This window comes from Phascolarctos cinereus, unplaced genomic scaffold, assembly GCF_003287225.1.
Source record: "Phascolarctos cinereus isolate Bilbo 61053 unplaced genomic scaffold, phaCin_HiC Scaffold_4;HRSCAF=312, whole genome shotgun sequence".
NCBI classification, from domain to species: Eukaryota; Metazoa; Chordata; class Mammalia; order Diprotodontia; family Phascolarctidae; genus Phascolarctos; species Phascolarctos cinereus.
The window spans coordinates 171725711-171737963 of record NW_027555847.1 but is presented as its reverse complement, the minus strand read 5'-3'; the positions used below and the strand labels follow the sequence as shown (position 1 = coordinate 171737963).

The 12253-nt window shown below is 36.9% G+C and overlaps 1 protein-coding gene across 1 annotated transcript in view; it reads left to right on the top strand.

Moving 5' to 3' along the window:
- Positions 1-12253, top strand: part of ERCC4 (ERCC excision repair 4, endonuclease catalytic subunit) — a 40016-nt gene that overhangs the window by 13480 nt on the left and 14283 nt on the right. Inside the window, exons 5-8 of the mRNA XM_020972532.2 lie at positions 734-914; positions 2248-2376; positions 8992-9102; positions 11029-11605. Coding sequence (XP_020828191.1) covers positions 734-914; positions 2248-2376; positions 8992-9102; positions 11029-11605 — 998 coding nt within the window. The remainder of the gene's footprint in view (positions 1-733; positions 915-2247; positions 2377-8991; positions 9103-11028; positions 11606-12253) is intronic.

Sequence of the window (12253 nt, the reverse complement as noted above, 5' to 3'; positions counted from 1 at the left end):
TTATATCTCCTCTAGGGTTACTTCCAGCTCTGAATCTATGATCTATGATCCTTTCTTCCCAAAGGAAATCATCTTCAAAGCTCCTTTCAGAGCTCTTTAGAGTTTGTAGAATTTTACTTTTCCAAATTGCTTGTTTTTAAGTTAACCCTTTCCAGTACAAGTTACCCATATTACATCTTTAAAAATCTAATATTATGTAAAATATATATGAAATATATTTTGTATAAATGAAATATAAAAATATAATTTAACTACACATACAGAAATACCACAATCACTATTATGCTCAAATGAATCATCTACCTTTTCGCCTATCTGCATTTTTCTATTTTTCACTGCCTAGCCAGGTTCCAGATCTTAAGTAGGATGGCCAAGCCAGGAAGGTCCATGCTAGGGGTTGTCTGTGTATAAGTATCATAAGTGTATATGTCTTGACTAACTTTTCCTTTTACTGTATTCTAATCTAAATAATGATTTTTAGATTATTTTAATACCTCTCCTCCCCTTCATCAGTGTACATGTTTAAGAATTTACTCTCTATAGAATCACTAATTTTGACCATGAGATAAATAACCAAGGTCAATGATGCCATGTATTACTTTTGAAGCTAAAAAACTGTTTTCGTAGAAGCATATGAACTAACATGTGTTCATGCTTCCTTGGCAGTAGTGTTTCCTAAAAGCTATGTTGAACATGCTTTAGCAACAATGCAAATTTTCATTTTTATTTTTAGACAATTCGTCATTATTTAGATCCTCTGTGGCATCAGCTTGGAGCAAAGACTAAATCTTTGGTACAGGATTTGAAGATAATACGGACTTTGCTACAGTATCTCTCTCAGTATGACTGTGTCACGTTCCTTAATCTTCTGGAATCTTTGAGGGCAACTGAGAAAGCCTTTGGCCAGAATTCAGGTAGGAAATGAAAATTATGAATATTGCCATTTAAATTGTTTTGAGAATAGAATGTAAAGGTTGAGCTTTGCCTATTCCAGGAATGAAGGGGGAATGTTATACTGAACCCACATACTGTCCTAAGATTTCAAATTAGATTCACAGCATAAGGATGGAGGTTTTGTTAGTGGCTGATGTTTCCTCCTACTTAACTTCTGTTCTGTGCAATACTAAATATTCACATTAGAATCTAACATTTTATTCCCAGAAAAGACTATGTGAGTATAGTACAAGCAGTCCCCAACTTACAAAATGGTTTTGTTCCCAAAATTCTTTTTTTATAAGTATTCTTTTTGTTTTTTAGTACAGTGCATTTTTGAATAGGAATAATATTTGTAAGTGGTGGTTCAGTTCTCATACTAGCCACCAACGGTGTACATAACTGATAAGGTCACCTTGCTATAAAGTTAATAATGTTGTAGAACCTAATAATACTTCTATGGCAATATTGCTATATTGCTTTGTAGTTAAGATGTGTGTGTGTGTGTGTGTGTGTGTGTGTGTGTAATGTGTAGTTAAGATGTGTGCACGTAAAAAAATGTGTGCACATAAATATATGTATATGTACATAGTTAAAATACATATGTATACATAAACATATGGTATCTCATTTGTTCCTAAGCATCATTTCTAGCATTTTTTAAAATTTTTTTTTTTTTGCTTTTTGGTGAGGCAGTCAGGGTTAAGTGACTTGCCCAGGGTCACACAGCTAGTAAGTGCCAAGTGTTTGGTCTGAGGCCAGATTTCAACTTAGGTCTTCCTGACTTCAGGGCCAGTGCTTTATCCACTGCACCACCTAGCTGCCCCTCTAGCATTATTTTTTTTGATGGGAAAACATTACAAATTCAAACCTAGTACACCAGGAATAGGTCTGTCCTTTCTATGGCTTCTGCTTTGGTACCTCCACTAACCAGGAAGCAAAGACTGAAGAAAGGAAGAGGCAGAGGCTGTAGTACCATATGCTGTGAGATAGGGATCATGAGCCTATTGCAGTGGTACTGTGGTGCAGAGGAGCAGAGGCTGTTGCACTGAGGTTCTGAGCATAGAAAGAAGCAGAACCAGCAAAACCATGGGAGGGCCTGGAGCAGAAACGGCTGATTGAGTATTGAACACTGATGGCAGTGGTAACTTCAGCATCAAAGAGAGTGGAGTGGCAACTATATATTCAAATTAGGGGTTAATTGTATATCTTAAAACTAAAGAAGGTTATGGTAAGCAAATCATCGAAGACTGTGTAAGTGTCTCGTAAGTTTATGATATAAACCTAAAATGTAAGTCTTTCTTCTCCTTTTAGGGTGGCTCTTTCTTGATTCTAGTACTTCAATGTTTGTAAATGCTCGAGCAAGAGTTTATCATGTTCCAGATACCAGAATGAGTAGAAAGTGCAAAATGACTGAAAAAACAGACATAAAAGAAGGTCAAGGTATTATATATGCTTCTAAAAGTGACTTCTTAAAAAAAATGACTTCTCTGTTGAAATCCAAATTGGACTTTATTTATGTGTTGTTTGCTGAAAACAACTTAAATCATTAATATGAATTTTTTTTCTCAAGTATCTTATTTAAGATGCATTTCATCCATGTTAACAACAACAATAATAATGACAGTGGTGCTTTTAAGGTTGTAAAACACTACATGTATTTAATTTCATTTGATCCTCACAAGTCTGTGAGATAGATGCTATTATTATCCCCATTTTCTAGATTAACCTGAGAAAGGTCAAGTGACTTACCCAGGGTCACACAACTAGTAAGTGTCTGAGGCAGGATTCCAACTCAGATCCTGACTCCCAGGCCAGTACTTTATCCACTGGACTATCTTGATGCCTATTTTATTACCTGAAGGTTTCCAAAGTACTTCCCTCACAAAGATCTGTGAGGTAGAGAACACAGCAGTGCTGTGCTTGATCTGAACAATTTGTGTTTTATCCAGGGCCTCATGGTTTTTAGCACTTTTGTCATGGCTGCCGTATGTGAAGCTTGTATGTCAGGGTCTTTAAAATTCTTTTTAGCTTCTTAAGAGTCTCAGAGCATGAGTATTTTGGGGGAACTAAAGAAATATTTTATTTCCACAACTTATTTTCAGACTAAATCTTGGATTAGTCACCAGTTTTCCAGGATATGAAATAAGTATAATACTTCCCCCTAACTAATTCACAGAACCATGGTGTTCCTTAAGTACTTATAAAAAGAAGAAAAAAAGAAAGAGTATTACATAATAATACATTGACAATTTTAGTAATTTTGTCCTTTAATTTTGCCAACTGTTTTTCTTTGTTGCAAGGAAGGGTTCAATAAGAGGGTATATCAGGAAATGATTGTAACAAGCAAAATAATCGACAAAACTTTAAAAATACAAGAAAAAGTTACAGGATCACATATTTAAAGCTTACAAGTAAAGGATCTTAGAGGCCGTTCAACATAACTCTCTCATCTTATAGGTAAGGAAACCGAGGCTGAGAAGGGTGAATGACTTGCCCAGGGTCAGGCATCTAGTAGTCTCTTGAGGCAGGATTTGAACCCAGATATTCCTGACTCGAAGTTCAGCACTTTATTCACTGTGTCACTTTGCTATTTTGCTTTATCACCTACATGCTATTAATTGCATGCAGCAATCATTAATTAAGCACCTAATTTATGCAAAGCACAGTGCTAGCCAGGTTTATATAAAACAGTCTCTCTTGATAGAGCTTAGAATCTACTATGAAGATAGAACACATATACAAAAAATCTAAAATAATACTTCTCTCACACGTGTGTGTGTGTGTGTGTGTGTGTGTGTGTGTGTGAGAGAGAGAGAGAGAGAGAGAGAGAGAGAGAGAGAGAGAGAAAGAGAAGAGCAAAACTCAACACTCTGTAAGGTCCAAAAAGTCTATTCCTTTATCCTATCTTATATCTTCAGTATGATAAAAATAGTAATTAAAGAATTTGTATTTTCTAGATAGAACTGTGTACCTTGTAAGCAGGTGTGATGCCTTATAGCATAATTACCTTCAGCTCCTGATTACTAAATGCAAGTTATGCACTGTGCATTTAATTAAATCTTTATCACTTTGAGTTGTAAAGCCTCTATAAATATCTATCCAAAATATATTTTATTCTGTCATGATTGTGCCTGTAAGAAGTAGATTCTAGCCTTATAAAAAAGCATATAGTTGAACCCACAAATAATGGGGTTCTAGAATGGCATTTATGCTCGGTGTGTTATTTTAAATATTTTCTTTTCCCCAAACCTGTTTCTTTCTATGATTTCACTGTTTCTGCTTGCCAGTATCCATCAAGTCTCTTTTGTTCAAAACATTGGTGTTTCTTTGACTTCTTCCTTCACCTCTTATCCAGTCAGTTACCACATTCCTATCAATTCTTTCTCCTTAACATATCACATCCATCTTCTCCTGTATGTTTCCAGTGACAGCCCAGTGATACAGGCCCTCGCTACTATATTCCTGAACCATTGCAGTAGGCTTCTAGCCAGTTAATCAAGAAATCATAGCGTAGGGGCAGCTAGGTGACGCAGTGGATAGAGCTCCAGCCTTGGAGTCAGGAGGACCTGAGTTCAAATCTGGCCTCAGACACTTGATACTTAACTAGCTGTGTGACCCAGGGCAAGTCACTTAACCCCATTGCCTAGCCAAAAAAGAAAAAAAATCATAGCGTAGATTAAAACATAAATTGTGCTAATCATTTGTTGGTAACAAATATAAAGAATGAAACCATCTCATTCTCAAGCATGTATTCTAATAGGGGAGACAAGTATATATATATAATTATATAGAAAATAAGTACAAATAAAAACCAGATAGTTTGATACTGGCAATTGAGAGGATCAGAAAAGACTTCTTATAGAAAACAGTGCTTGAACTATGTAATGGAGGAAGAGAGTTATTTTTATGAGGCACAGATGAGAAGGGAGTTCATTCCAGGTATGGGGGACTGCCAGTGCAAAGGCATAGTGATGGGAGATAGTACTGTGTGTCCTCAAAACTTCCCATGGTTCCCCTCCCCTAACCCACTCATACTGAGAACTTGCCTCATATTTTACTGGAAAATTTGAGGCCTTTTGCTGAAAGCTCCCTCTTCTCCCAACTTCCTCATCTCGCATCGTACACATGCCTTCTGCCACTGTCCACTTCTTCATCTGTCTCACATGAAAAAGTATCCCTTCTCCTTACCAAGGGAAAGCCTTCCTCATGCACAAGTGATCCCATTTCACCCCATTTTCTCAAGAAGATTGCCGCTTCTATCATCTTCCCCTCTCACTTACCTTTAATCTGTCCTTGACTACTAGCTGCTTCCCTATGGCCTACAAATATGCCTATGTCATCTCCATTCTCAAAAAATCTTCAGTTCATCCATCCATCCCCACTATCATCCTGTTTCTCCACCTCCTTGTGACCATATACTCCTTGAGAGGTCCATCTTCAATGCCTCCATTTCCTTCCTCACACTCTCTTCTTAACTTTCTACAGGCTAGCTTCTAACCTCATCATTCAACCAAAACCGCAACCTTTGACACTATTGATCACCCTCTTCACCTCTGTACCCTTTGTTCTCTAGTTTCTGTGACACTTCTCTATCCTAGTTCTCCTCCAGCCTGTCTGACAGCTATCCAGTCCCCCTTGCTTAATTAACCTCATCTAGGTCATACCCACTGAACCTAGGTATCTCCCAGAGCTATGTCCTGGGCTCTTTTTCTCCTTCTCTATTATCTTACTGTTTCATCAGTTCATGGATTCAATGATCATTTCTAGACTGATAATTCTATACTGATGATTCTCAGATCTACTTCTCTAGTCCTAGTCGCTTTCCTAATTTCCATATTGGAATTTCCATCTGCCTGTTAGACATCTCAAACTACATTTCCTGTACACATCTTAAACTCAACAAGTCCAAAAGTAGACACAGTATCTCACCCCACCTGCTTTCCAAACCTCTCCCTTTCTGACCTTCCCCATTACTCTCAAGGTCACCACCATCCTCTCAGTCAACCAGGCTAAAAGCCTAGACGTCATCCTTGACAACTCATTCTTTCTCATACCCAGTATTTAATTTGTTGCCAAGGCCTGTCAATTTTACCTTTATAAGATCTCTTGAATACACCCCTCTCTCTCAGATGCTGCGACCATCCCAATGCAAGCCTTTATCTCCTCATGTTTGGACTATTGCAGTAGCCTGCTTCAAGTCTTTCCTGCTCAAGTCTGATTTCCACCCAGCTGTCAAATTGATCTTCCTAAAGTGCAAATATGACAGTGTCACCCTCCCATCCCCCATTCAACAAATTTCAGTGGCTCACTGTCACCTCCAAGATCAAATATAAAATCCTCTTTTTGGTATTCAAATCCTTCACAAACTTTCCCCCTCCTACCTTTCCAATCTTCTTACACCTTATTCCTCTCTCCCCCTTCCACCACCCCTTTTCAGCAATCTAGTGACACTGGCCTCCTTGCTGATTTTCACATAAGACATTCCATCTCTAGACTCTAGGCATTTTCACTGTCTGTTTTCCATACCTGGAATACTCTCTTTTCTCATCTCTATCTCTTGACTTCTGTGTCTTCCTTCAAGACCCAGCTAAAATCCCATCTTCTACAAGAAGCCTATCCTGGACTTTTGAGGAAAAGATAATAAGTTCTGGTTTGGACAAATAAGTTTGAGATGTCTTTAGTACTTCCATTGTGAAATGTCCAATGGGAAATTGGTAATGCAGGACCAAAGCTCAGTAGTGAACATAGAGCTAGACATGTGTGCACATACATAAACATATACACACATATGTATACATACATGAATTATTTTCATAGAGATAATAATTAAATCTGCTAGAACTGAGGTCAACAAGAAAAAGAGTGTAAAGAGAAAAGAAAAAGAGGGCACAAGAGAGAGCCTTGTGAAACCTACAGTTAGAGGTTATGATATAGGTGATACTATAAAAGGGGAGAAAAGGGAGCTCCCATCAAATGGTCTCAATTTTTTCAGAGTTAGGTCCTTATCTGAAAGAATGGGGGAAGGTGGAGATGTAGGAGGCCCAAGGAAAGAAGAGGCTTGGAATAGCTTCTGTGGAGAATGAGATAGGGAATCAGTTAGGAAAAGATAAAATAATTGCCTTGCTACAGGGAAAGCTCAATTGAAATTAATAGCATGAATTTATAGTCGGCATGGTTGTGTGATTTCCTTCAATTCAATTCAGCAGCACTTGAGTAGGAGCAAAGGAGGCAAATAGTGAAAGTGATTTAGGGCTAGGGTTTGGTAAGGTATGAGTGGCAGTGGGGATTCAAGCATTGATGACAGTGGGGAGTTGCATTAACTATAGGGTTGAGATTGGGAAGGGATGAAAGTGAAGACATAGCAAGAAAATGGCCTGAAAAATTCTGAGGGGTTAAAGGATTATAAATAGTAATAGGGACAAAGAACGGGTTTAGGATGTGAGGGGATGGAATGATAGAAGGTTAGATAAAGAATGTTACAGGTTTTGACTAAACCAATGGAACACTTGAGAGTAATGGTGAGATCCAGATTGTGACCATTCCTGATAGCTGAGATGAAGTAGAGAAGGTCATAATATTTAAGGAATTGGGAGGCTAGGGGGGTTGAGGGAATATCTATAGATGTTGAAATCCCGAAGGGCAGGAGTTGGGGAGGAGAAAAAAGACAATAAATTAGGTGCTAAACTCCTTGAAAAAGGAGGGAACATGAACTGGGGGCCAGTATATAACAGCCACCATGATTCAAATAGTATAGAATATTTTGATACTGTGAACTTCAAAGGAAATAAGATTGCTAAGTGATAAGAGCAAATGAGTACCTGGAAGTGGCGTTCAGGGACTAAGAGTATTCCAGTCTCCCTCCGGGACCAGTGAATTGGAGTGAAAGTACATTGAGTGCTGAAGGAGATGCGGTGTTACCTAAGGGAAGCCAAATCTCAATAGATGAATGAAACACGAGAGAAAGAGCTCCAGGATGAAGTTTGCTATGGAAAATCGAAATTTGAGAGGGCACACTGGAAGAGATGAGAAAGTCTGACTGGGACATGAGTGGAGTAAGATTGAGAAAGATAGAAGTGAGAGTACAGGAGGTGATGAGATTGGCAATGGAGACAGTTTTCCTCCTAGGTAATCAGTGATTGATATAAGGATAGTGAGAAAAATTGGTGGTAGGAGTTTGTTAGTAGTGAATAGCAGATGGATCAAGTTGCTTGCAGTCTCAAAGAGATTTGGTAACCAGGCAAGGACCAGGTTCCAAGGCCTTACCTGCCCCACCCTCCAGGGAGGCAGAGAGTACTAGAAAGGGCTTGGGTCTGGCCCTTCTTCACAGAACTCTCTGGGCAGAATTATGATCCTCTATCTCCCTTCTCTGATGTCTTTCGACCTTCGCTCTCTTTTCTTTCCATTCTGCCCATCTGACTAATCTTCTTCCTACAAAGATCTGTCATGTTACTCCTTTACTCAGAAATTTTCAGTAGTTCTCTGTTGCTTACAGGATAAAGTTCAACCTCCTTTACCTAGTATTTAAAAGCTCTACACAATCTAATGCCACCATGCTTTTTCAGTCTTGATGAACATTACTTTTCTCTGTGAGCAAACAGACTAGTGCTTTTTCACCTCCCTGCCAATGCTGAGCCTTGAATGCCTTTCCCAGTTTCATCTCTTGAATTCCTACTCATCTTTAAAGCTCAAATCAAGTACCATCTTTTCATGAAGACTTCCCATCACTTCTTTCAGTGACCTTCCCCCTCAGGTGTCATATAACACTTTGTTTTGCACCTAGTTCTAATGCACTTATCATGAAATATTACATATTATAGTTATCTGGGTTTGTGTTTTTCCACAGTAGACCTTAAGCTCCTTGAAAACAGGGATCATGTTTGATCTATGCTTTGTATCTTCTCTACTGCTTGGCACAGTGCATTCTATATAGTAGATATTTAATTATCTATTTAATAATAATAATATTTAATAATTAATTTGATAAATTATGACATTTAATATCTTCAGAATGGAAGTTTCTACATGAAGTGAAGCTTATCATTTATTATTTTGCAGAAATGAAAAGAGAACTGGTTCTAGAAAGCAATCCTAAATGGGAAGCCCTAACTGAAGTACTAAAAGAAATTGAAATGGAAAATAACAACAGTGAAGTTCTTGGTGGTCCAGGTAAGAATGAGCTAAACAGTATATTAAGCAGTAATAAATTAAGCAGTTAAGTTTTCCATTTGGGGAAACTGCTTAGAAATGACTCCCAATTATTCTTCAGAAAAATAAGTTAATAAATACCAAATGTAAGACATCAAGAGCCTGCCTAGTAGCAATTTGTTTACTGCTTTCATAGCTTAATTATCTCTATGTTTCACCTGCCTTTTTGCCTGAAGGAAGGGCTTTATTTTTTTAGAGGTTTCAAGACTTTTGAACTTCCTTTAAAAAGATCTAGCCTATTTTTTGGAAGAAAAATCAAGAAAGAATCCAACTTTATTTTAATGGCTGCCATCTTTATGTTCATGATTTAAGCTTCTGTTTGATTAGTAGGAATAATCTTGCTTCACAGACTATCAGTTAGTTGTCTGTGTAGAAAGGTGGTCGTAGTCTTTTTAAAATCACGTTTACCAAGTTCCTTTCTCAAATAATTCATAATACTGGATTTAAAGGAGAGTTTTTGGCAAAAGAAATATAGTAGGAATGTGGTACATGTAAATAATATATGAGCATGAAAATGTAGTTTCTTACTAAATCCTGTTGTCTTTAAGTGTATTTAGTCTAGTATGGTAACAGTTTCTCAATTCTGAAATATTTTTGTTATGGTTTCTTTAAAAAAAATGAAACTATTACTTTTTTTTCCTTCTTTGTATCTCTTCAGCTTTGTAATTCCTATAGATCAAAATAGTCTTAAATTCCTAAGATCTCTGAACAATGAGATAATATTGTTTCAGATATTAATTGTGTTATGATTTAAAACCCAGTGTACTAAAGAAAGACAATCTTCCCTAGAAGGCCTTTTGGTTTCCTTCCCAGAGCCTATTTCCCAAATTCATATCCTTGTTTATTACGCAGAAGAGACATAGTAAAAGATTAATTTTGTCAGGTTTGCCTTAGCTTAACTAGCAGCAAGTCGTATCTGTGAGCAGTTTCTGTCCTAATATTTGTTTGTTTTCTTAAATGTGTTTGGATTATGTGAGGCAGTTCTTGTAGATTATCAGTTTATTCAAGTGAACAAAGCACCAGACTGGGAATCAAACACCCACTTGTTCCTTAGTTTAGCCACTAAATCTGTGACTAAATCTGTGACTGTAGCCATGTCATTTAATGATTGTGTCCCACTGGGCTTTTCCATCTGCCCAGTCACTGTATCATCCAGACTCCTGGGCCTTGCCATCTGTGCTACCACCAAACCCCAAGAACCACTGGACCTTTCCATCTTTTCTGAAAGTAAACTGTCTTTTGTGCATTTTCTCACACAGAATGTGAACTCCTTGAGAGCAGTGACTATTTTGAGTTTTTCTTTGTGTCCCCAGAACACAATGTTTGGTACATAGTAAGCACTTTATATACGTATTTCTATTCATTCATTATTTCTCCAGGAAATAGAAATATGTGTGTCATTTCAATGTAAAAATAAAAGTTTAAAAGTAAAAATTAACATAAAAGTACAAATTATAACTATCCTTGTATCCAACTTAGTTTTATAGCAGATAAAAATAAATGAGACAATTAAGCTTTTAAATGTGACTTAATGTATGCTTTTCTTTTCATTATTCACTAAAGTAGACAAGTGATTAAAACAGTCTTATCTGATATTATATTAAGCAAGAGATTTTCTTTTTAAAAAACTTACTAATAAAGAAAAATATTTTATGTCTTATTTGTAATATTAGTATTGTTTCATAAAACATAATATTAGTATTGTTTCATAAAACACTAAAAAATATCCAACTTAGACTTTTAGCCAAAATTTAAGATGAAAGGATGTGACAAACTTTTGAAAACAATTAAATAATTTATAGATTGTGTATCTTTAAGGCATGATGTAGGCTTTCTTATTTTTTGAAAGTGAAATGAAAATTTTTTTTTAAATTTTCTTGGCTTCAGGGCAAGTGCTTATTTGTGCAAGTGATGATCGAACATGTGCACAGCTAAGAGAATATCTCACTGTTGGAGCAAAGTCTTTCTTATTGAAACTATATACAAAAGTCTTTGGAAAGGATAACAAAACTGGAGAAGTAAAGATGAAGATCAAAAAAGAAGACAATTCTAAGGGAAACCTGAAATCTGGCAAAGAATCCAAAGTCTCAAAAGCCAAGGTCAGGACTTCCATGAAACAAAGACCTCCAAAGAAGAAGCAAGAATTGACTTTAGCTCAAATGGTAACAAAGATTGAGGATGAAGCTGAAGAAATAGATTATAAAGAAACAAGCAGTAGCCAAGAAAGCTGCCTCAAGGAAACTGAACCTGAAGTGTTTGTGAATTTATCATCTGATGCTGCATATGGCATCCTGAAAGAACCCCTCACTGTCATCCATCCACTTCTGGGTTGTGGCGACCCCTATGCTCTGACTAGGATACTACATGAAGTGGAGCCAAGATATGTTGTCTTATATGATGCAGAACTAACATTTGTTCGTCAACTTGAAGTTTATAGGGCAAGTAGGCCTGGGAAGGCTATGAGGCAAGTGTGTTAAGTTATTGTGTGTATAATTACAAGGTTTTTTTAATATTAGTTTTACTTTTCTTTGGCATTAACCCAAAGTCATTACTAGTTCTTTTTTCCTTCTTTAAATTATTATTATTCTGAGTTACAGGTATTACCATACTTAAAAGTCATTTAAAAATTTGTTTGCTAAACTGTATAATCATGAATTTAGGAAGTTTTTATACGAAGGCATCTAAAAATTCTACACTGGGCTAAGTACTCACAAATCGGAAGAGCTAGAAGGAACCTTAGTAAGATCCTCTGGTCCAGTGCTTCTTAAACTGTGGGTCACAACCCCGTATGGGGTCGAGAAAACTTTGGCAAAAGTAAAAGATTTCTGAACACACAACAACCAAAGATTAATTGAAAATCAACTGTGCAATGAATCAAAGGTGTTTCTGGCAGTGCTTGCCCATGTTGTATCATGCAACTTCACTGGGACTTGATTCTAAACACAAAGCATGCACACTTTGCACTGCACATGCCCTCAGGCCATGTTGCTGGAACACAAGAGGGATTGGGAGTGGGAAAAAAATTAAGAAGCCCTGCTGTAATCCAGTTCTCTCATTTTAAAAATGAGGAAACAGAGACACAGTGATGAGAAGTGGCTTGCCCAAGATCATA